Source organism: Dreissena polymorpha, chromosome 11 (assembly GCF_020536995.1).
Source record: "Dreissena polymorpha isolate Duluth1 chromosome 11, UMN_Dpol_1.0, whole genome shotgun sequence".
Taxonomy (NCBI): Eukaryota; Metazoa; Mollusca; class Bivalvia; order Myida; family Dreissenidae; genus Dreissena; species Dreissena polymorpha.
Window position 1 is genome coordinate 69,771,039 of NC_068365.1, and position 21,820 is coordinate 69,792,858.

A 21,820-nucleotide genomic window follows, 5' to 3' on the forward strand; every position below is an offset into this window, starting at 1 on the left:
CCGCATTAACTGGATTTTTGCTAACAGGAGACTTTTTTAAGCGAAAAATATCATAAACAACATACAAGCGGAACGTGTGATGATATCATACAATGTGTTCAAACGCCCGCCGCCATCCAATCTTCCCAAATTAAAAGAAATAGAAAATATGAATAATAATACGACATGTATAATATGTTTCAAAGACTACGTCACTTAACAAAACACATGTTGGTTTGTTTACATATCAACCTAACATAAATCACTACGCCACCTTTTCAAAAGCTAAACAACTTCATTGTATACACATAAAACACACATAGTGCCTGTTCATTATTTAGGTTGCACTACCTTTAAAAGGCCGCTGTGGTATGAAACGGTGTCACAATACTCATGTATACAACAATCAAATGTTTACTTAATTAAGTAAGAAAGCGCTTACACTAATGTTTTCGTTCATTGGAACTCAGCCGAAATACTTTACTTAAAAGCATTGAGGTTTTAAGGTCCATGTACCGGTGTTGAATGTACGTGGATTATTTAACATTGATGTGAGTCATAGATTGGAACAACTATTTCGAACCTTAAACGGACGTCGAATGCTGTACATCGTAAGTATATTTTTTGGATAAAGTTATTTATGTATAAATTGCAATGTGTATTACCTGAGACCTGAAATTAAAAGACGGATGTAGTCAATATAACATATGAGCCATGCTCTGGGAAATACGGGCTTAATGCACGTGTGTAAAGTATCGTACCAGATTAGCCTGGGGAGTCCGCACAGGCTAATCAGGGACGACACTGTCCACCTTGACTTGATTTTGTTTAGACTTCCAATAAACGAAAACAATACATAAAAGGAAATCGTCGTCTCTTTTTAGTCTGTGCAGACTGCACAAGCCAATCTGGGACGACACTTAACGTTCGTGCATTAAGCCCGGTATTCCCAGAGCGCGACTTATATATAACACTTCTATGATCACCTCTGTTACTTTTTATCAAAAGTTAATTGCCTGTTGTGATTTATGAAGTCATTCAAGTTGAATTCCATGTTAAGTTAAAACGTATTGCTTTAAGCTCGATCGCAATAAAAGCCTCAGGCTTATTCAATCGCTTTTGTGTCCGCCTCCTGGGTATAACCAGTGCTTGGTGTCTTTTTTGGGAAAACGACGCTCCCATAGTGGATATCGAATCCACGACCTAACGGTCGCTAGACGGACATAATATCCATTGCGCCAGGTTTGCAACAAATACAGAGTCACTGCATATCGAAGAAGGTTCTGCACCTAAAACCTGCTTTTGAAACATATACTTGAATAAAGTTATTTTAAGAAAATATACTTACGTTCAAAAGAAAATGTATGCAGAAAAAAATAATTATAGTGTCAACTTCTAAATACTGTGGTATGAATCGGCATGTTTTAAATAAAATCGAAGACTGATGAAACTACCATCGAGCAAGTCGTTATACAAAATTACGTGTTAAGGTTTTTGCCCAATACAACACTTTCTAACACCGGTGATCCCAATTTCTGTGCCAAGTAAAATGTCGTGTTGTTTTATTTCGGCTCAAATGTACGAATACGGTCTTTAAAACTTTATTAAATGCCGAGCATAGTTCCTTCTACATTTCCTTTAAAACCATATTTCAACACCCATGTCACTAATTTCTAAACAAATCCACATTTATCCTTATTATGTTGAACTTTGCATTCAATCACGTAGATTGCTGTCTACTGCATCGTTTTGATATATACTTGATTTAAAAAGTATGTTCGTAACATATGCATCTTAATGAGACTTCGATGGACCAGTGATTGTTTGCAGTTTTTTTTGGCCCGATTTTATAGCCGAAATTCGGCTATGTTCCCAATCCCAAAAAGTATACTTTTTTCCCAAAATGTGGCAAAAAATGCCCAATTATTTTTTTTTATAAAGAAGTGTCTAATGGGTATTTTATATCAATTTTAAATCAATTACATCTTACAAAGTATTATATGATTTTGTTCTTTTAATTTGAATGATTATAAAGAGTTATGTAAAATTTAGTATATCCCTTATCAGTGGACTTTTTTGTGGAAAAAAAAGGCTAATGAATTTATTTTCCCAATTTCATGAAAATGCCGATAAAATTCCCAATTCCAAAGCCATGGGCTGTCTTCCCAAAAAGTGGAAAAAAAACTGGTTTGATATCGGCAAAATCAAATGAATACGGGCCGATATGACATCCAGGCCTTTCTTTCTCGTAATATAAACATGAAATTAAATTTAAAAATAAACAATATTCCGTCGCCATCTTTCTATTGTGAAAATAATAATTTATCCATTTACAGTGACGCGTTTTCAAGGAAGACGACACAGCAGATGGGGGTAATCACGTGACGATCAACATGGCAACGCCCGTGCCGAAACGGTTTTTTTCGTCGTTTTATACTCTTTATTACCCTTGTTGAAATTGTAAATGACCTTTTCCAGCCATATTAGTTAGAACGTGATAAGCTTTTATTTCGTATTAATATTCGCTTTATATATCGAGATATAAGTCGAGATATAGAACGAATAATAATACGAAATAAACGCCAATAATTGTATTGCTGATATGTCTGGAAAGTGAGCGGCATGTAATACAAGTTTTAAAAGGTATAAAACAGCGATCAATACCTGTCTCGGCATGAACGTCGCCATCTTGATCATCATCTGATCACCCATCTAACTATGTAACGGTGCGAATTTATATTGATACGAAATACAGCACCTACATTGCATCTTCACGGTGTTTTATTGACAATCGTGTGAGGTAATTTTGAATATGGATTTGAGCCATGTTCTGTGAAAAAGATGTTTAATGCATGTGCGTTAAGTGTCGTCTCAGAATAGCAGTCCTGCACATGATATTAAGGGACGAGACTTTCGCGTTAAAATGATTTTTGCTAAAAACGAGATATACAACAAAAGCGGAAAGTGTCGTCCCCGATTAGCGTGTGCGGACTGCACAGGCTAATCTGAGACGACACTTTACGCACATGCATTAAACCCACTGTTCACAAAGCACGGTCCAGTTATATTTCCGATCCTGGTTATGACACGTTCGGTCCTCTTAATATCAGATCAAGTCACCCAGCATTTAACCATATGTGTTACTAGTTATAGTTATACGTTCCATACTAGTATTTCTGGGTTATGCCGCTGCGGAGATTTCAATGTTTTGAGTCGCAGTTCATTGTTTGGAAGACACGCAAAGGCAACTCTATAAGTGTTGATTATTTTAGGGTTTATTTCCACAAAGTATTAAGTTTAACAGTAATAATAACAATAGTCCATAACACAGTTCTGATACACAGTTTAAATTATTAAGTTAAATTAATGTTTTATTATAATAATGTTTGCCTATAACTTTAATGAAGTATATCACACAGAACTCACAAAGTCAAGTTTCACAAAGTAAGGCTAAATTCTATCTATGTTTTCATGTGCACTATTCTTCACTTTCATACTAGGTTTCTTAGTGAGGTGTCAAAGTGACAGACATCATAAAACATATAAGATAAAAATCAATTTGGATAATGTGCAATTAAGCTAACATAAAATTGTCCCAATTGACTTACAATTGTTTGCCAACGGCAATTTGACACTAGAGTATGAATTGGCTACTATAATGTGCCTTTGAACAAAACATACTTATGTTATTAAAATGCCAATAAAGATGTTGTCAGTTTTTTTACCTGACCTTAGTTGACATTATAAATAATAATCATAAAGTTTCATTCAATTTCAAACACAAAGGTTACTATTTCAAAATCAGATAAAAATGGCCTTTAATTATGTAACATTATACAACAATTAGAATCAACCAAAATATATTTTTCTTTATTATATTTGTTAACATCATTATTATTATACTTAAAGTATTAATTAAAAGTAGTTTGATTTATTTTAAAAGAAAAGTGAACTATAAATTATGTTATTAATGGGATGCATAACATCTGTAAACTTGAGCAAACCTGAAAAATAATAGCATAGTTCGCGTTTGTGTCCGACATGTTTGAACTGAGTTAGTGTTATCCGCATTCAGCTCTTGTTGATTGCAGGCAATTTCTAAATTGTTTGGCAGAGAAGAGCGCAATACGTAAGCATTAACCGCATAAAAACACGAACTCCTTTAAAAAAGAGCCTGTTTCTGGGAAAACTGGGCGCAATGCATTTGGGTAAAGTGTCGTCACATAGTAGCCCGTGTAGTGGCATATGCTGAACAGGTCCACACTTTCCACTTTTTTGACTTAAAAAAATAAGTATCTTCAAATAAAAAATGCATTAAAGTCGGAGCGTGAAGTCAAGGATTAGCCTGTGCGGACTGAATAGAATAATCTTAGCACTTACCGCACATGGATCTTGCGCAACTTTTACAGGACGAGGCTAAATTACAGGACTGAATTTCCAATGATATCTTACCTAGAATTGCGGAATCTCCTGTCCAGACAGTAAGGGTTCACTCTGACCTATACCGTCTGACCTATACTTGCAGAGTCTCCTGTCCCGGCAGTTAGGGTTCACTCTGACCTATACCGGTTCCAAGCTCGAGCGCACCGAGCATGGCTTGGAGAAGGAAATACGCAGGGAAAGCTGCGCCCCACCACGGAAGAATACGATTACGAGGTACACTAGTTAAAATTAATTTTTTAGATCGATTTTCACCGAAGGCTTTTTGATTGCTGTTGAGTGCGTTTTCTGCATAGAACCAATACTTGGTGTCTTTTGGGGGAGATCGAAAGAACGCTCGCTCAATGGGGATCGAACCCGTGACCTCTCGGTCTCTAGGCGGACACCATATCCGTTACGTCACGGCGAGATACTTAACAGTGCTACTCAGTATCAGGGAAATAACATGGTGCGATACATTATAAAAATTTGAGATATATTATTAGTAAATAGGGATAATACAATTCTTAGACGCGTTACTTGGGCTCATTGGGTCATTGTCGACCTGAAATGGCTTGAAGTCACCCGAAGCGGATTCGTGTCACCCTGGGGTGACTTCAAGCCGATTCTAGTCACCCGGTCGGCTTGAAGTCATCCCAAGGTGACATGAATCGGCTTGAAGTCACCCTAGGGTGACAAAAATCGGCTTCTAGTCACCCCGGGTGACTTCAAGCCATTTCAGGTCGACAATGACCCAATGCGCTAAATTCATTGGGTCATTGTCAACCTGAAATGGCTTGAAGTCAACCGGGGAGTTTTGAAGCCGATTCATGTCACCCTAGGGTGACTTCAAGCCGATTCTAGTCACCCGGTCGGCTTGAAGTCACCCCAGGGTGACATGAATCGGCTTGAAGTCACCCAAGGGTGACAAGAATCGGTTTATAGTCACCCCCGGGTGACTTCAAGCCATTTCAGGTCGACGATGACCCAATGCGCGTTATTTGGCACTTGGGATAAGACGATTTTATAATACGTTTCTGGGCACGTGGGATGCCCAGATTTTGAGATACGTAACTGGGCACTGAGAATATTATAGCGAGATACGTAACTGGGCACTTAAGAGAATACCATGGTGAGGTACGTAACTGGGTACTTAAGAGAATAATATGACGAGGAACGTAACTGGGTACTGAGAATATTAGGACGAGATACGTCATTGGGCACTTGATAGAATATTATGGCGATATACGTAACTTGGTTCTTAAGAGAATAATATGGCGAGATACGTAACTGGGTACTTGAGAGAATAATATCGCGAGGTAGGTAACTGGGTACTTAAGAGAATAATATGGCGAGGTACGTATCATGGCACTTGAGAGAATAATATGGCGAGGTACGAGACTGCGCAGTTGAGAGAATAATATGGCGAAATACGTAACTAGGTACTTCCTAAATAAGAAATGGTGATTGTTTAAATGTCCTTCCAGAAATCAAGCTTTACAAAAAATAATCACGCAGCCCACATTTGTAAACAAACACAAAGCGCACAGCAGTGCAATTCACTGTAAAAAGTATTTACAGAGAAGCTACTACTGTAAAAATTTTAAAATTGCGGGACAATTATATAACACAGAAGGTACTACTGTAAACTTATTAAACTCTGTGGAATATTCATTTTCGTAGATTTCGTGCGTTGACCAATTTAACAAAAACTCGTCGGAAAATGACTGACGAAGATACTTCGTTTTTTTCTCTCTAAAATCACATATCAACTAATTTACGTGTCCACGAAGAAAGTATATAAAAACGAAATCACGAAATATACATGCCGACGAATATAAATGGTCCGCGCTCTGTGAAAATGGGGTTTTATGCATGTGCGTAAAAATCCAGTATAGGCGGAAAGTGTCGTCCCTGATTAGCCTGTGTGGACTGCGCAGGCTAATCGGGGACGACACTTTACGCACATGCATTTAACCCCCTTTTCACAGAGCATGGCTCAAATGAACATCGTTCGTTTGATTGTTTCAAAGACTGCGCAATGACGGGGAGTTAATCCTGCACAGTAAGGACGTGCTGATGTTGATCGTGGTGTTGAATTTAGTGGATTGTTGCCTCGTCCTCGGAGAGCTGATTCTCGATATCCACTATATAACAGGTTCGAAAATGTATTAAACTATAAATCCGCCTTGAAACTTATGTGATGCATTTTTTAAGACATAAAACGTTCGAAAAAAAACTCCATTAAATACCTGAATTTAATTTTCGCTATGTACAACCATCAACAACCAAAAACGTATGTGTCGTTATTGTATATACCGGCACATACACGATGTAGATGCATTCATCTTCCATAAAAAGTATATGGTAGATTATTAAATATGTACAATGTTCGGAAATGTATTCATTCGCCGTAAAACTCGCGTGTTGTATGTGTTACTATATACAATAATCAAAAATGAATTCATCCGCCTTTTTTTCCTAAAACTAAAGGTGTTTTGATATAAACGATTGAACTCCCATGACAGTTATATTAACGCCGGATAGACATTCACTGATAAACTGATTAGTTACGAGGATTTCGTTGCAATTTTATTGTGCGAAGCCATGTTGTGTATGTTTGCTCGTGCATGTCCATATACAGTGTACGTGTATCTGTTTGTACCTGCAGGGTCTTGACAACGGGTATATTCTACAATGGGTTCGTTTTGGGAAAATAGGGTTGAATTCATGTGCGTTGAGCTCTGTCCAAGTTCAGCATTTAAAGGAAGCCTTTGCTTAGCGAAATTCAAGTTTAAACTTAAATGGTTCGTGTACTGTTTTCTGCAGTAATTACAGAACACATATTACATATCAAGGTTCAAATCCTTCGCTGGTTAAGTAGGATCGATCAGTTTGACACTAAAATGGTTCCAAACTTCAGATTGTTTCTTAGATTTTTTAGGAAAGGGAACAAATTCTTCTCTGACCGACATATTGAATGAAGTGCCTATACACATACGTATTACGATCGCTGATTGGTTTGTTTTATCCAATAAAAAAGCTCGTTTCAGCAGGGGTAAACAGAAATGGTCTAGTAAAAAAAAAATATCGAATGATCGGTACGGTCAAAAATTCGTCAACTTTTCGTCGACTCGACTTTTTCATCGTCATCGTCACGCCAGCAGCAATTCGTTGAAGACGCGTCGACCATCTGATTAATCAACTCACCACTAGTAAGCGCTTATATTGTATTAATATTCGCTCTATAGCTCGACTAAACTCGCTGCGAACTTGTTTAGCGGTTCACACAATTACAGCTTCTGCTAAGAAAATTCGGAACGAGTAAAGTCGAGATAAGAGCGAATATTAATACGAAATAAACGCTTTCTTTCTGTTACGGCTGGAAAGTTAGCGCCATTTAAACAATTAATACAACTTATTAAGGGTATACAACGGCGAAAAATACCTGTCTCGGCATGGACGTCGCAATCGTGTTTTTCAAGTGGATACGGGTACAAAAGTAATGTATGCAATAACAACTTCAATAACATAGAAGTGCTGATCACCCACCGCTGCCACCGCACCCCACAGCCAGCAACATCGTACATAATATACCGAAGACGGTGTATGATACCCGGCACACCCATGGTGGTTCCCACGGTACAGCGGGTCACTCGGTGTGGGAGGACATGGCGCACGGCCTTCACAATGCCAGTATCACGATCCTCTGAATCCTGTTTTTTGAGGTAGGATAGGATTGGGGAGCAATGGAAGTTGTATCTATGTACATGTTGAATAAAGAACATTGACCCTGTCAGGACAGAAATTCTCCATCAGTATGTGAGCGTCGTTCTGGGAAAATGGGCTTAATCCATGCGTTTCATTCCAGACTCTGCACTTCGCACGGGCTAATTAGGAACGAACCATTTCGCCTTAAGTGCTTTGTTTTCTAAGATGAGACTTCCTTGAATCTAAAAATATCGTAAAATCGGAAAGTTTCATCCCTATTAGAATGTGTTGACTGCACAGGTTTATCTGTGACGACATTTTACGCACATGCATTAAGCCCAGTTTTCCCAGAACGAGGCTCCTATAGGAAACGACAATTCAGAGACATTGCCAAAAGATAAATTCCTATAAACCTACAGCAGTATTTTATTGCAAGCTAGTGACCGACACAATATGTAATACATGGCAATTTAGTCTGCACATAATGCAACCCCATGCGCAGAGAGCCAGCACACCTTGAAACAACATGTATGAAACTGTTTGTAAAATGCATGTGCCCAGTATATTTCACATGTTCGTGTAAGTGCTTTTACACCAGACAACATGTTTCTTTATTGCGGCTTTCACTGCTCGTGCAATTTAATTAATCAAGTCTTAAACCCAAAACAATAAGATTATATGCCAGAAAACAACTTACGCGGTCATGATGTCAATGAAGCATCTATCATAATTACTGATTACTGATATGTTATTTATATCATTTCAGAGCATCCTAAAAAATATTTGCATGGGAAAAGAATTCTTGTCCAAACAATTGCAGGGAAGTGTTTACGTTTTTCAATTTATGTGTATTTTTATAGCATGCATTGATGGTGTTTCTGTTTGGCACACGGGGGCATTATTCTCGAAAGCGTTCAGTACGTACCAATGTGCAATTGCGCTCAGAAACTTATATATTTTATTATAAACAAAGGGCAATAACTCATTGAAATACTGCAATCGCAAAATCTTGACAATATTCATTGAAGCGCTCGGAGATATTTATTTTTGAACAAATTTGACAAAAATTGAATCTAAAATTGATTACAAGTTTCGCGTGGAAGCTTGTATATGTACATTTAAACAACTGGCAATTACTCCTTAAAACGCAATCGCAAAATCTTGACAGTACTTGCTGTAGCTATTTGAGATAATTATTATATATACATTTGACATAATTATACGCAAAATGTATAAGAAATTGTGCTTGCTCGCACACACGCACACACGGACGGAACTATGCCAACCATTGCTATATCCGTAGGTATTCCGGCGGTAGATAACAAACAGTAAGCAAGCTTTAAAGATATACATATGTTGTACATCGGACATCTAGCTTCATTCGGAGAATAATGCTAATCTGCTTATCTTTTCCGCTTAAAATAACAAAATAATTAATTAAAACTTGGTGTTAACAGCGATGACAGAGTAAGCATTTTTTAAATTTTACTTGCCGCGGATTCTGACATTTCATTTATTTTTCAAAATGAACGAACTCGTGTTCAGGGTGCAATGACCACAAGGTCTAGTTAAAAACATGTGTTTACGATCATCATGAAGTACGTTGACTCTGTTACCTTGCTTACCTTGCTTAAAGTGTCGTCCCTGATTAGCTTGCGCAGTCCTCACAGGCTAATCAGGGACGACACATTCCACTCAGACATATTTATCCATCAGAAGAGATTTACACAGTACATGAAAGGTGAAAGTGTCGTCCCTGTTTAACGTGAGCACTCCGCACAGGCTAATCAGGGACGACACATTCCACTCAGACATATTTATCCATCAGTACATGAAAGCTGAAAGTGTCGTCTCTGATAAGCATGTTTGGACTGCAGAGGCCAAGTGAGACGACATTTAGCGAACATGCATTAAGCCCCATTTTCCCAAACCGCGGCTCATATCTGTTTAATTGCGTTTAGCTGAATACGAACAAATCACTGTTCAGTTGTTTAAATTAGTTGCATGGAAACCATTATTGTTATGAACATATCCTTTTAAGATCAAGACCGTGTAACTCATTGGATTAACACATACACAGCTTAGTAGCAACAATAAAACATTGTTGTTATTTATATTGTTTGGTGCGCGTGATTTTGTGTAATGTGTGCGTGTGTCACTTTGCGGTTGTGTGTAAACTGCGTTGTCTGACTATCCGGTTACTACAGAAGTGTGTACATGCTGAAGACCGAACCAACTTTAATAACTTTTCTTGAAAACCCCAAATGTCCAAATTATAGACATAACTAAAAATACCTAACTTTCAGTCTAGTTAAGATCATGAGGTATGATTGCTTGTAAACACTCCGATGCCCTCACTTATTGCAGCCTCGGGCATCCAAAGATCTAATGAGTGTTACCACAGTAAGTGAACCCAAAACCTTTTGGCCGTAAGGCGGTTACCATATCCATTACGCCACTGCAACCTATGTATGTCCGCTTCCAGGTAGAACACTGGTTCGATACAAATAGCGGGAACGTTCGTTAGCTCTTCTACAAAAGCCTTTGGATCAAAGGAATTGGATTGAAGCAATCGAGCTTAAATTAAATAGGTTAAACGTAAATATCAAAAGACACAATCACGGACATTCTACCGTCCATTCGACTGCCGTACGCTTGCAGGTCTGACAGTGGCGGTGCGGGATCACGAACACATCCGGCTTAAGATGCTGTACAAGGAGGAGAAGATGATTTCAGCGCAACTTGAGAGGCTGGAGGAAACCAAAAATTGATGGGACGTAAGGAGAAATTAGTGTTGTTGTTTCCATACAATAATTGTAAAAATGGAGAATATATTTTCTTAAAAATTTAAATTGCAACTTCAATTAAAGTATTTTTGGAGCATAAATGTCTAAATGTAACCTCGAAACCACTTGCTATATCAACATTTGTCTACTTTACTTCTTTTTTACTTCAGATGAAAACAATCATACATTTACCATTAATTATTTTACTAAAGTAATTAATTATTCGATAGTCGCAATAGATTTTATTAATTGCCATATACTTTTATGGTACCATATATTATAGTATCTGAATTCGATACTTTACTCTAAACATACACATGCATATAATATTTTTTCGCGAAAAAAATAAATGTGCGTTAAGTGTCATACCAGATAAACATGTGCAGTCCGCACAGGCTAATCAGGAACGCAATTGTCCGCTCGTATGTAAGGCAGTATCTTCTAAACAGAAATCCAGTTTAGCTGGAAAATGTCGTCACTGATTCGCCTTCGCGGACTGCACAGGGTAACTGGGATTACATTTAAAGCATATGCATTAAGTTTTTTCCAGGCCGGGGCTCAATTTATTGAATCGTATTTTTCTCTGTGTCAATATTTTTCCCCAATAATGTTCGGTTAATACCATCAACCCATTGGTTAATCCAAAGTATTACTTACATTAAAAAAGTGTGAATACATATTTCGCTGGTGGGTAAGCTTTAATTATTCCCCTTTTAGTAGTAGAAGTAGTAGTAGTAGACGTAGTTGTAGCAAAGAAGTATATTTGTAAGCTTCATCCGATATGAGTAAAGACGACAATAAACGCAAAAATATATGTCTTGTGAATAATTACATACCTTCGTATTGAAAGATAACAACATGTTCGCAAGCAACGATGGTTTCGGTTCTGTTTTGCTCTTGGCAGGAAGCAGTCGTCCATTACCACAATAACATCCCGTGCACTATGAGGCATGCTTCCGGGAATCATCATGGACCCGGGCGACAAAAAAAAACAACGCATTTTTTAACAGAATGCGAATGAGCATGCAAAAGATGACGCATCGAAGCCAAAAAACGCCACAATTAACGCTCTCGTTTCGGCCACCGCCGTCTTAAAGCTAATCAGAATTTAAGAAAACTTCTGTCCCAGTAATAAATCGTGACATTATTGACGAAAGCGTCAAATCCGATGATGAAGATTCGGCAGATTTGCAGGAAACAGTAACCGGAAGTCGCTCGAATGTTAGCGGCAACGGCAGTACGTTCTACTAGAAGTCGCGACACTCCATCCAATCGGATCCGGATCATGGAGTTCAGAACTCATAGGAAGGAACATAGGAAGGTTTGCCTCTCTAAAGCGCTTGTCGTTTGACCACATGAAGTTCGACCAATTTTGACTCATCAGACATCCGTGTGTTCGTAATACAGCGACGCGGTCGAGAATTAAGAAACACAAAATGACAATAATGTAACTGACCCCACAAATCCGTTAAAATGTTACATTGTGTAAACTAATACATCGGTGAATTATTTAAATCGGTGCTTAGTGACGTGTCAACGTGATATCACGAGTTGTGCTAACAACGTGATTAATCTAGGGTCATACTATTTTATGTTCTTGTTTCGGTCTGGAGGCCGTAATACAAAAACATTGTACGACACATTTACTTGACGACGCATCAACTTTAAAACACATTTACTGTTCGATATATTTACTTTGCGACACGTTGACTAAATGACACATTATTTTTCGATACATTTACTTTACGACACATTAACTATATGACAAATTTACGTCACTACACATTTACTTAACGATACATTTTAGGGGAATCATACATTCTCTGCCCCAACACAGATAAGTACATATATGCTTTATCATTTTCTTTGACATTTTCATAATGCCCTTCGTTTTGAGAACACATTGATGATAAATCTGTATTTGAGACCCGCTCTGTTAAAACGTGGCTTAATGCGTAAAATGTCGTGCCACACGAGCCTCTTTGAATCGCATATACTACTCAGGGAGCCGTTTCATCAACGATTTACGACTAGTTGTAAATTACGATTTACATAAATTACGATGTTTCAATAAAATCGCGTTTCATCAAGCAAATCGTAAATTATAATTACACAAATTTCATACATAAATATACGACTGGGTAAGGGCACTCGTAAATTAACGTAATGGCGGTCTTTTTTGTCATACACGATGACAGGAGACGAAAAATTACCAATGCCAAGGCTTTTTAGGGAGAGAATTGTTCTCGAAAACCTAAGAGATGAGAACATTGCTTCGATATATCGTCTAAGTAAAGGCGGAATAGAGCGATTGTTGGTTTTGATCGAAGAAGACATAGCACCAACTAGTATAATTATAAAATTGTATTTATTTTCAAATAGCAAATAAGTAGAATTTAACCCAAAAACTTACGAGTAGTTACCCTTTGTTTACTTAGCATTTGACAACTAGGATTTTGCAAAAAGGTTGAAAAATAAGTCATTGTTGTATATTTTCTTAATAAAAGCATTCGATGATTACCGGTATTAGTTTAATTATTTATTGTTGTGTTTCTTTACAAATGACTTTATGTTAAACTCATTCCATTTTGTGTCGACGTGTACTTATCGATGACTTTAAGTGCAGACTGATTTACCCCACCCGATAATGTTGAACTTGTAGTTGTTCTACTTCTAAATGTTGTGATTGAACAATACTTTACCTCGAAATTGTTGATTATAACCACATGAACATGAAAATGAATATGACATCATGATACTGTTAGAGTTTGCTATTTTTTAACAAGTTTATTGTATTGGTGAGTTAAGTAGATGCTGATGGTACCTTATGTATTAAATAATTGTAGAAAAATCACCATAATTGTTTCACTATTGGTCTCATTTGAGTATAATGTTGTTCGATTGGTCATTGTCAGCTTGGATACTACTTACCTGTACCCCGGGTACTCTTTAAGTATACTTACATGTAGAGCTTACCCTGTTACAGTTAATATACTTTAACATAGCCGGAAATTTAATGCTAAATGGGTTGTTGTAGGCTTAATTTTTTATAATTATGTTCACATTAATATTAATAGTCTTTATATCATCGAAATTTATACTCAAAAAGCATGTTGATGCAGTTTTTTCAAAAGGTAAGTTTTATTTAGATAAACAATATCGCTTTACATTTATCTGTAGTGCACTGTACCACATCAGATTTTGGGCAGGAATACAACTCGGGTACAGTCTAATAAGGACCGGTTACGTTTAAGTATATTAACCTTACCCGAGGTACATGCAAGTAAGCTGTGAATAATCAATCGATCGTGAGAAAAGTATAGTGTACCTTATGTCTTTAATAATTGCAGAACAATTACTTTAATTATTTCTATATTGTTTTCATTTGATTACAATTTATTTATTTGTCAAATTCAATTCTGCAGTGCTATTAATATGCACCCCCCAATCAAAAATTTTATTTCGTGCATATTGATGGGGCTTTTTTATTTATTTACTCCTTTTCTGCATTCCTCCCTTTTGTGTTGGTAATGTGAACATGAAATGATGAGCACTCTCATGTTAATGAATAACTTTTTTTTTTATAGATTTTGGCATATTGCATATTGCCAAGGGAGATGTTTACTGAGGATTCCATGCCATTAATGTGCAGGCTGTTGCTGACGCCAGCATGAGGTAAATATAAATACAGTATTATGATTCATTACCCTATCATTAAATTTGGTATAAAAGCAGATAAATACCATAAAAAGGTTGAAATAAGCGTAATGCTTATCATCTTTGACATCTAATAATAATTAGTTACGTACATGCTCAAAAATCATTAACTACCACAATAAGCACCATAAGCACTGTGTGATCAAGCTTATGTTCTTTTATGTGTTAGCCAATGCAGCTATCAGTATTGTCTTCAAATATTGTCTTAAGTTACATTATTTCATCTAGGTAACTAAAATATAGTGATTTGATAATATTTAAGCTAGTTTTGTGAAACTTATTGAGATACTTTCCTACCTTAATCTAACAATAATATGATTATAGGTGCTACCTAATTTACGGGCAAAAGCTTTTTAAGTTTTTTTGATAACCATGTATTATTAATAAATATATGGACATGATTGTGTTCAAAATATGATAATTGTTGCAATAATTTAGTAATGCATCCAAAAAAATCAATCTTAAAACGAGTTACATGTTCCAAGCTTGAAGATCTAGCATCTTATATATTTATTTTGTTTTCTAGCCACAGGAATTTATAGCTGGTTCGGTGTTTGTGGTATAGTGGATGGGGTGTCTGCTAACTGGCTTAGTCACTGGGAGGTCTCTGTATTGATCCTTTAAGTGGGAGAATTCTTTAGATAACCTTAAAGACATACTATGGCGTACCATTTGGGTTGAAAGTCAAGAAGACCTACACGTTAAAAAGAGAAATGTACGTCGAAGTACAATTTGTACTTCGACATACATGTTTGTACTTCTACGTACACATTTTCTGAACAGCCAATCAAAACACTAGTCTCTTGAGCCGCTTTTCCTTCAGATTTATTCATAATAAATGTTTAAAACTTTAGTTGAGGACAAAATGAATAAAAATATCAGAATGGCAAAATAACGTCACATAGAAGTTTCAAGTATTTAATGCATTTAAATAGATTATATACAAATTTGAAGAAGATTCAATTGTTACCTTTTTAAAATTAAAATTGTTCAGCATATTGTGTGTCTGAAATGATCATGCGGGGCGGAGTATCACGACCGTCCAGCGCATTACTGTGTTGGAAATTCCCAACGGTAACCAGTTACCAAGCATTAATGGGATAAATAATGTATTATAAACTCCCCGTTGGTGGTATTTTGTGATAACCATAACTTGCATAAGTCAGAGGTTAATTCCGCCACGCCAGGTCAATAAATACGCACAATATCTATGAGTTAGCGGTCGATAGTCGCATAATTTGGTATAAATTATAATAATAATAATGTTTCATAAATACGCACAATATCTATGAGTAAGCGGTCGATTGTGGCATAATTCGGTATAAATAATAATAATAATGTTCAATGTCAAAAATCTCTAAAAGCAACAGACGTAAGGTGTCTTCTGATTGGCTAACACTCAAGGGTCGGTGAAAATTGTACGTCGAAGTACATTTCTCGATCTACTTAGTAGGTTTTGCAGACTTTCGACGTCATGGTACGTCATATAGACACTAAGTACTGGTCCTACTCAGGAAACAGTTTGTTTCATCAAATGTCTCAATTCAACTTGACAGCTTGCTAAAGCAGTTGCATTTAGCATACAGTACACTGATTTAACATAATCAAAATCATGTGATGTGTCAAATCAATTTTGATTGACAAATTTGACAGGATTTTTGTTTAATCCAATAAGTTTTAGACTGTCAAATAACACACACTACGTATTGAAAGCCATACCTGGAGCTTTCGTCTGTATATCACTGACTTCATCAGAAGAATGATTTCTACTGTTGGGAAACGTTAACACCACTAATTGTCTTCTTATTTATTATCAATGTATAATTATGTGTAACAGCATAACAACATACTTGATTCGCAATTAAAATATTTAATAAATACAGGTATCTTGCAGGTTTCTAATTTTCTTTCGCAAACTATTTTTGAATAGTTAAAATTTTGTCGCCACTAAAAAACTAGCCATTTTGTAGCAATTCTAAAATCACAGTCTAAACTGCATACACTTAGCTCTATAGTTACAATATGAATGCAAATATTAGAATGCATCATGTTATATCATCCATTTTTTTTTATTTAAACATTCAAATAACACATAACACAGTACATATATAAAAAGCAGGGTCTTCCCCAGGCCATTTAAGCGCCCCTTGCCGGGGCGCTTGAATTTCGAAATCAGAGTCCCCGGGGCGCTTGAAATTTTCTGATCAGTGTATTCTTCAGTAAAAGAAAGTGGAGAGTGTCCAAAAAAATCAAGGTTTCCCTATCAGTGTATCAATATTCCCTGTTTTAAAAGAGCACTCGGTACCTACTTTCACAAGTAATCGCCATAAACACCACATGGGGTAATGGATAATCCACTGATAAGAGAATAGCATGACGCGCGTATCGATTATTCTAGCCACATTACACGGTCATTTAAATGCTGACAAGGATGTATCTGGTAACTTTCCAGTCGTCAAACTGTGAATTTCATCGTCCAATCGGTTACGCGAATGCTTATGAGGGCGGGGTTAACTATCGACCATGATTTTTAATTGACGTCGGGCATGAAGTAGGAGTTTATCGCAGCTTGATTAGCAATAAGTTGTACCATTTGAGTAATATAAAACCGGTAATTAGTACAGTACAGAACATTAAAGACGGTTTCGGGCATCATCATCACACCTTTTTACTGTAAACAAGTGTTACCTATGACTCATAATTAATATGAGAAATTAATTTCAAGTGGTAAACATTTAATTATTATAGCGAGTAAGTTGTTCAAATGACTCCCGGTTACAATTATGTGATAACACTATTTATTTAATTCCAGTACATGTATATTTCAACATGTCCATTTATAGAACTGATTCACCTCGTTTTTCTGACATTTATTCGACACGTAATGCGCTTTAACAAATTTTCGTTGAATTAATTACGCACACTCGTAAATGTTTCGTCCGATAATCGATAGTTAGAAGACTGATGATGGCAACCGGCCGTGATCCTCGTGGACAACGTGAATTTCATGCATAATTCCGTCAAAACATTTATTCGACTCGTAAAGTGTGTAAACAAATTATCGTTGAATTTATAACGCAATCGTTAATATTTGTTGAAATCTCAAATATGAATAATTAAATTTGTAATCCGAAACCCATTACCGTAAGTCGATGTTAACGCGTTTTTAATCCGAAACACACTTCCGAATGTAAATGTTACCGCAACGTTAAATATTTTTGCTTCAAATTAGCAGTGCAAATTTATTTTGTGTCGAATCTTTTTCTCAATTAAAAAGAGCGCGAAAATTATGCAGCATGTACAACGTCGCGTCTATTGCATACAAATGGTGTGTATTGAGCGTTTTAACAAGCACACAACAGGTCAGGGGATTGACGCATATTCAGAGGCAATATTTCATCAAATCTTTAAATAGTCACTTAAAAAATGGCAAGGTTTGTGTTAAAGAAATAACTGAAAGCTTTTATCGTAAATATTTAACAGAAAGAGATTGCTAAAAACGGAATAAACGGGATTATCGGGTAATAAATAGAAACTTGAAAAATAGTAAGTATACTGTAATAGAGTCGGGTTGAAACGGATGTATTGGGGAATCGTTCGAGACGGGATTTTACTATCTGTGCGGAAAAGTTTTAAAACAATTAAACAATATAACAAAATATATTTTTAAATGACTGGTTTTTTTTTTGAAGAGTCATAACGCACCAAATGACGTCTTTTGACGCTGTTTTTCTTTGAGTTATAACGCACCACAGAACGTGAATTGACACGTTAAATTAAAAAAAATCAAGGTCGGGAGGGGACTCCCCTCCCGAACCCACCCCCGGGGCGCCTAAACAAATTCCTGGGGAAGGCACTGAAAAAGGTATGTGGTATTGTGTGGAGATACAAAACACTTCACATCATTTATTTGCACATAAAATAATAGTTACAAAATAAGTAAAACTAAAACACAATCATCAACCTACATTTCAAGAATATTTACATATATGAAATTACTAAGTGGTGTTATTGTATTACCTTTTACAAAATTAACATTGCTGGTTTTGTACTAGCCATAAAACATTTATCATGGATTAACAAGTAACAACCAATTTATTAATTACACAATAGAACGGAAATCATATTAATTACTGTACATTATGCATTTACTAAACAAGCTATTTGCTACTGTTAAGAATTACACTATCTTACTAAAAATGATCACAGGTACTTAGTGCTTTTACATACTTGTGGTAAGTTTTGTATTACTAGTTTGACAATTATCGGCAGACACTTGTCGATATACAGACAAAATTTGCATGGGAACTTCCTTTTTTTTCAGCATAATTGCCTTCAAATTGTTAATTTAACAACCCTTTGACATTGTTTGCACATCTGATCTTATTATACAATAGCTGATTTTTGTTTATAGATAGACATATATAGACTTTTCGAAGTTCTATAAAAGTTCACACATGTTCCATCCAAGTAAACAAGCAGAACCAATAAAGATCACCACAGATAATAACTGTGTGTATAGCTTGGAAATTTGATAGATCAGGAATCCCTCCTTTGTTGATTTCTGTAAACCAAAACTGTCAGTTTTGCTGGATAGAATGGCTTGTATGATGCTCAGCTCTTGCCTTCGGCTTCGCAGAACAGCTTCTAAAAACGGAAAACCAACAAATATCTTAAAATTTGATCAATAATGCAGACAATTTATAAATGTCTTGTTTTTTGTTGATTTCGAATCTGGAAGATTTTTTACGTAAGATTGTAGTACGAAAATCCAACGGTATCGGATTTTGTGGTTTTAGGCCTAAACTAATTATAGTGATATGTAACCTTTCGGGATATCGGTAAAGTGCGAGCAGACGAGGTGTAAATACGTTAAAAATTAAAGCTAAAAGACTAAAAAGTTAGATCGGAATATCTTTAAATTTTGTGAATAAATGTGTTTCTGGTGGATAACAACGACAACTTACCAGAATATTGCTCATAATCACACGTAAAACGTCTTTCTGAGACATTGTGTACACACCGGTCTTACTCGCAATAACGAAGTGACGTCACCATCTATGTATAGAATGCTTTTTGAGAGCGAATGAAAATGCGTCACATATTCTGACAAATAAACAGTAGGGTGTCGTTATTGAAATACCGCGAGAATACTGGAAGAATAGAGATGCCAACTATAATGTTTAAAACAAATAATTTTTTAACAAGCGTTTGTGATTTGTCAGGATAATAATAACAATAAGATATCGAAAAGATCAAAGCAAATAAATTCGACAGGAATCTAAGATTCGGCAATATATTTAAGACGGGTTATGTTCACTTAAATTGTGTTTGGTAAAGACTGTAACTATATGTAGTGAACCAGTCTTCGGCTTATACTCACTGAAGAAGAGCATTCAGGGGAGATAATTGAGTAATGACTTAATTCTGGAACGGTTGCGAAGAAAAACAAATAATGCGAGAATATTCAGTGCGATTCGCTACACAATTATGATGTCATTGATATAACTTTTCCTGAGGTATGTATTTACATGTGATTTAGCATATGTCAAAGTGTTTTTGATTTGTTCAAGGCCATAAATAGCATCGCGAAAATATATGTCGCGTGGCAAATTTTTTTGAGACGTATCCATATGTGGTATTCTTATGTAATTTTATGTCTAAATTCCCATATGTATGAACGGTCAACGCCCGCTTCGCGGGCTTTTGCCCGTATTAACTGTGGTCTGCTGTTTTATCAAAGACAAAGCAACTGCCCAATAAAATATTTCAATTTACAGCAATATCTGAGCACCAATGATGAGGGTCATCTGCTGGGAGATAGTGGATATCCGTTAAGGACTTACCTGATGACCCCTTAACCTCATCCCTCCCATGCTGCGGAACAGGCCTACAATGACCATCTATGTAGAGGGTGGGTAGTAGAAAGGGCATTTGGAGTGTTGAAATCACGAGATTGGTAACATATTATATAGGTTGTGAAATATAAGTCTTATTAGTGCGAGATCAACTTACCACACAGTATTTAAATGAAGTATTAGTGCCAATCTCTTTCTTGTGCCTCGCAGTGTCTTATATCAAACGTAACTTCTAAAGCTTGATAACGTACAACTTTAATTATGAAATTTTAGAATTTATATGTAAATTAACTTTTATTATAACTGAGGGTTGTTTGCATGTGTGAATATGATGTTTCATAAAAAATGTCCGTTTAAATAAACTGATGTTTTATTCATTTTATTTTAAATCTTAAAAATTCATTTTGCTTATCCTCAGACTCTATGTATGAAATATTGTTTACTAGTGCATTTAAATGATATTGTGCATTAATAGTAAATACAGGCACAAATAAAGTGTTTTGTAGGCTATATATTATATATAATTAATATTGACATTAAATTAATGTCAATGGTATCAGGACAATTTAGTCACTTAGACAAATGTCTATGTTAAAGAAATACTTTTGATATTTGTTTAGATATCTGCATGCCACTGGTGGATGTTGGCCTTTCAAGTCCAATAAGTGCTGTGAAATATCAACTGTGTACATGCCCCTGCATAACCTGTGTCTGGATTCAAACATTCCACTGATAGAGGAATTGGTTGGAAACGTGATGGAACCGGAAGTTATGAACAACACACCAGTACATCGAGCAGCATGTGATAAGAGGCAGCAGCTGATCAAACTGTTTCATAAAAAATGTCAAAAAATTTTAGTTATAAATGTTATAAAGTGATAGATGGCTTTAGTCTTCTCTGAATAGGCAGAGCTACACTACTCAGCCAAATGGCGTAAAGTTGTGTCATCGCTGATTTGGAAGGATTGGTATTCCTGGTCGTCTAGACACAATAGTTACAACAGCTGATGTTTGCATGTTTATAATTGTGTATGCATAATTTGTCTAATATTTACTTCAAGGTTATAGGTTTGTGAAAGAAAAAAATGCCAAGGGTCTGAGAACCAATAAAAAAGTTATGTGTTAGATATTACCAAGTGCTTGATTTAATATTTATTTTTAAGGGAACTTTTCCTAAATTTTGGCAGATATTTAAGTTTTTCATTAAACGCTTTTATATTGATACATGTAAACACTGGATCTAAAAAGCTCCAGCAAAAAAGAATACAATTAAAGAAAGATAAAAAGTAACTCCTAAAGGGCTCAAACCACTGACCCCTGAAGTAAAATCCTCACACTATGACCACTTGT

At 36.0% G+C, this 21,820-nt stretch overlaps 1 protein-coding gene across 10 annotated transcripts; it reads left to right on the forward strand.

The window, feature by feature from the left end:
- The first annotated feature begins 262 nt into the window (after nucleotides 1-262).
- Nucleotides 263-21,351, forward strand: LOC127850267 (uncharacterized). Of its 10 annotated transcripts, none has more exons than XR_008035179.1 (8): nucleotides 263-590; nucleotides 4,505-4,635; nucleotides 6,432-8,126; nucleotides 8,876-10,886; nucleotides 11,800-13,418; nucleotides 14,483-14,570; nucleotides 20,393-20,526; nucleotides 21,091-21,351. XR_008035179.1 is itself a non-coding variant. In XM_052383159.1 (8 exons), the coding sequence occupies exons 1-5, from the start codon at nucleotides 579-581 to the stop codon at nucleotides 10,811-10,813; spliced, it is 504 nt and encodes a 167-aa protein (XP_052239119.1). In that variant the 5' UTR covers nucleotides 278-578; the 3' UTR covers nucleotides 10,814-10,886; nucleotides 14,483-14,570; nucleotides 20,393-20,526; nucleotides 21,091-21,351. The 10 variants fall into 10 exon arrangements, 3 of the variants coding, with proteins under 3 accessions (XP_052239119.1, XP_052239120.1, XP_052239121.1); XR_008035178.1 differs by having other exon boundaries at nucleotides 11,800-13,361; XR_008035180.1 differs by lacking the exon at nucleotides 11,800-13,418 and having other exon boundaries at nucleotides 269-590; nucleotides 6,432-6,556; nucleotides 7,825-8,126.
- The last annotated feature ends 469 nt before the right edge of the window (nucleotides 21,352-21,820 follow it).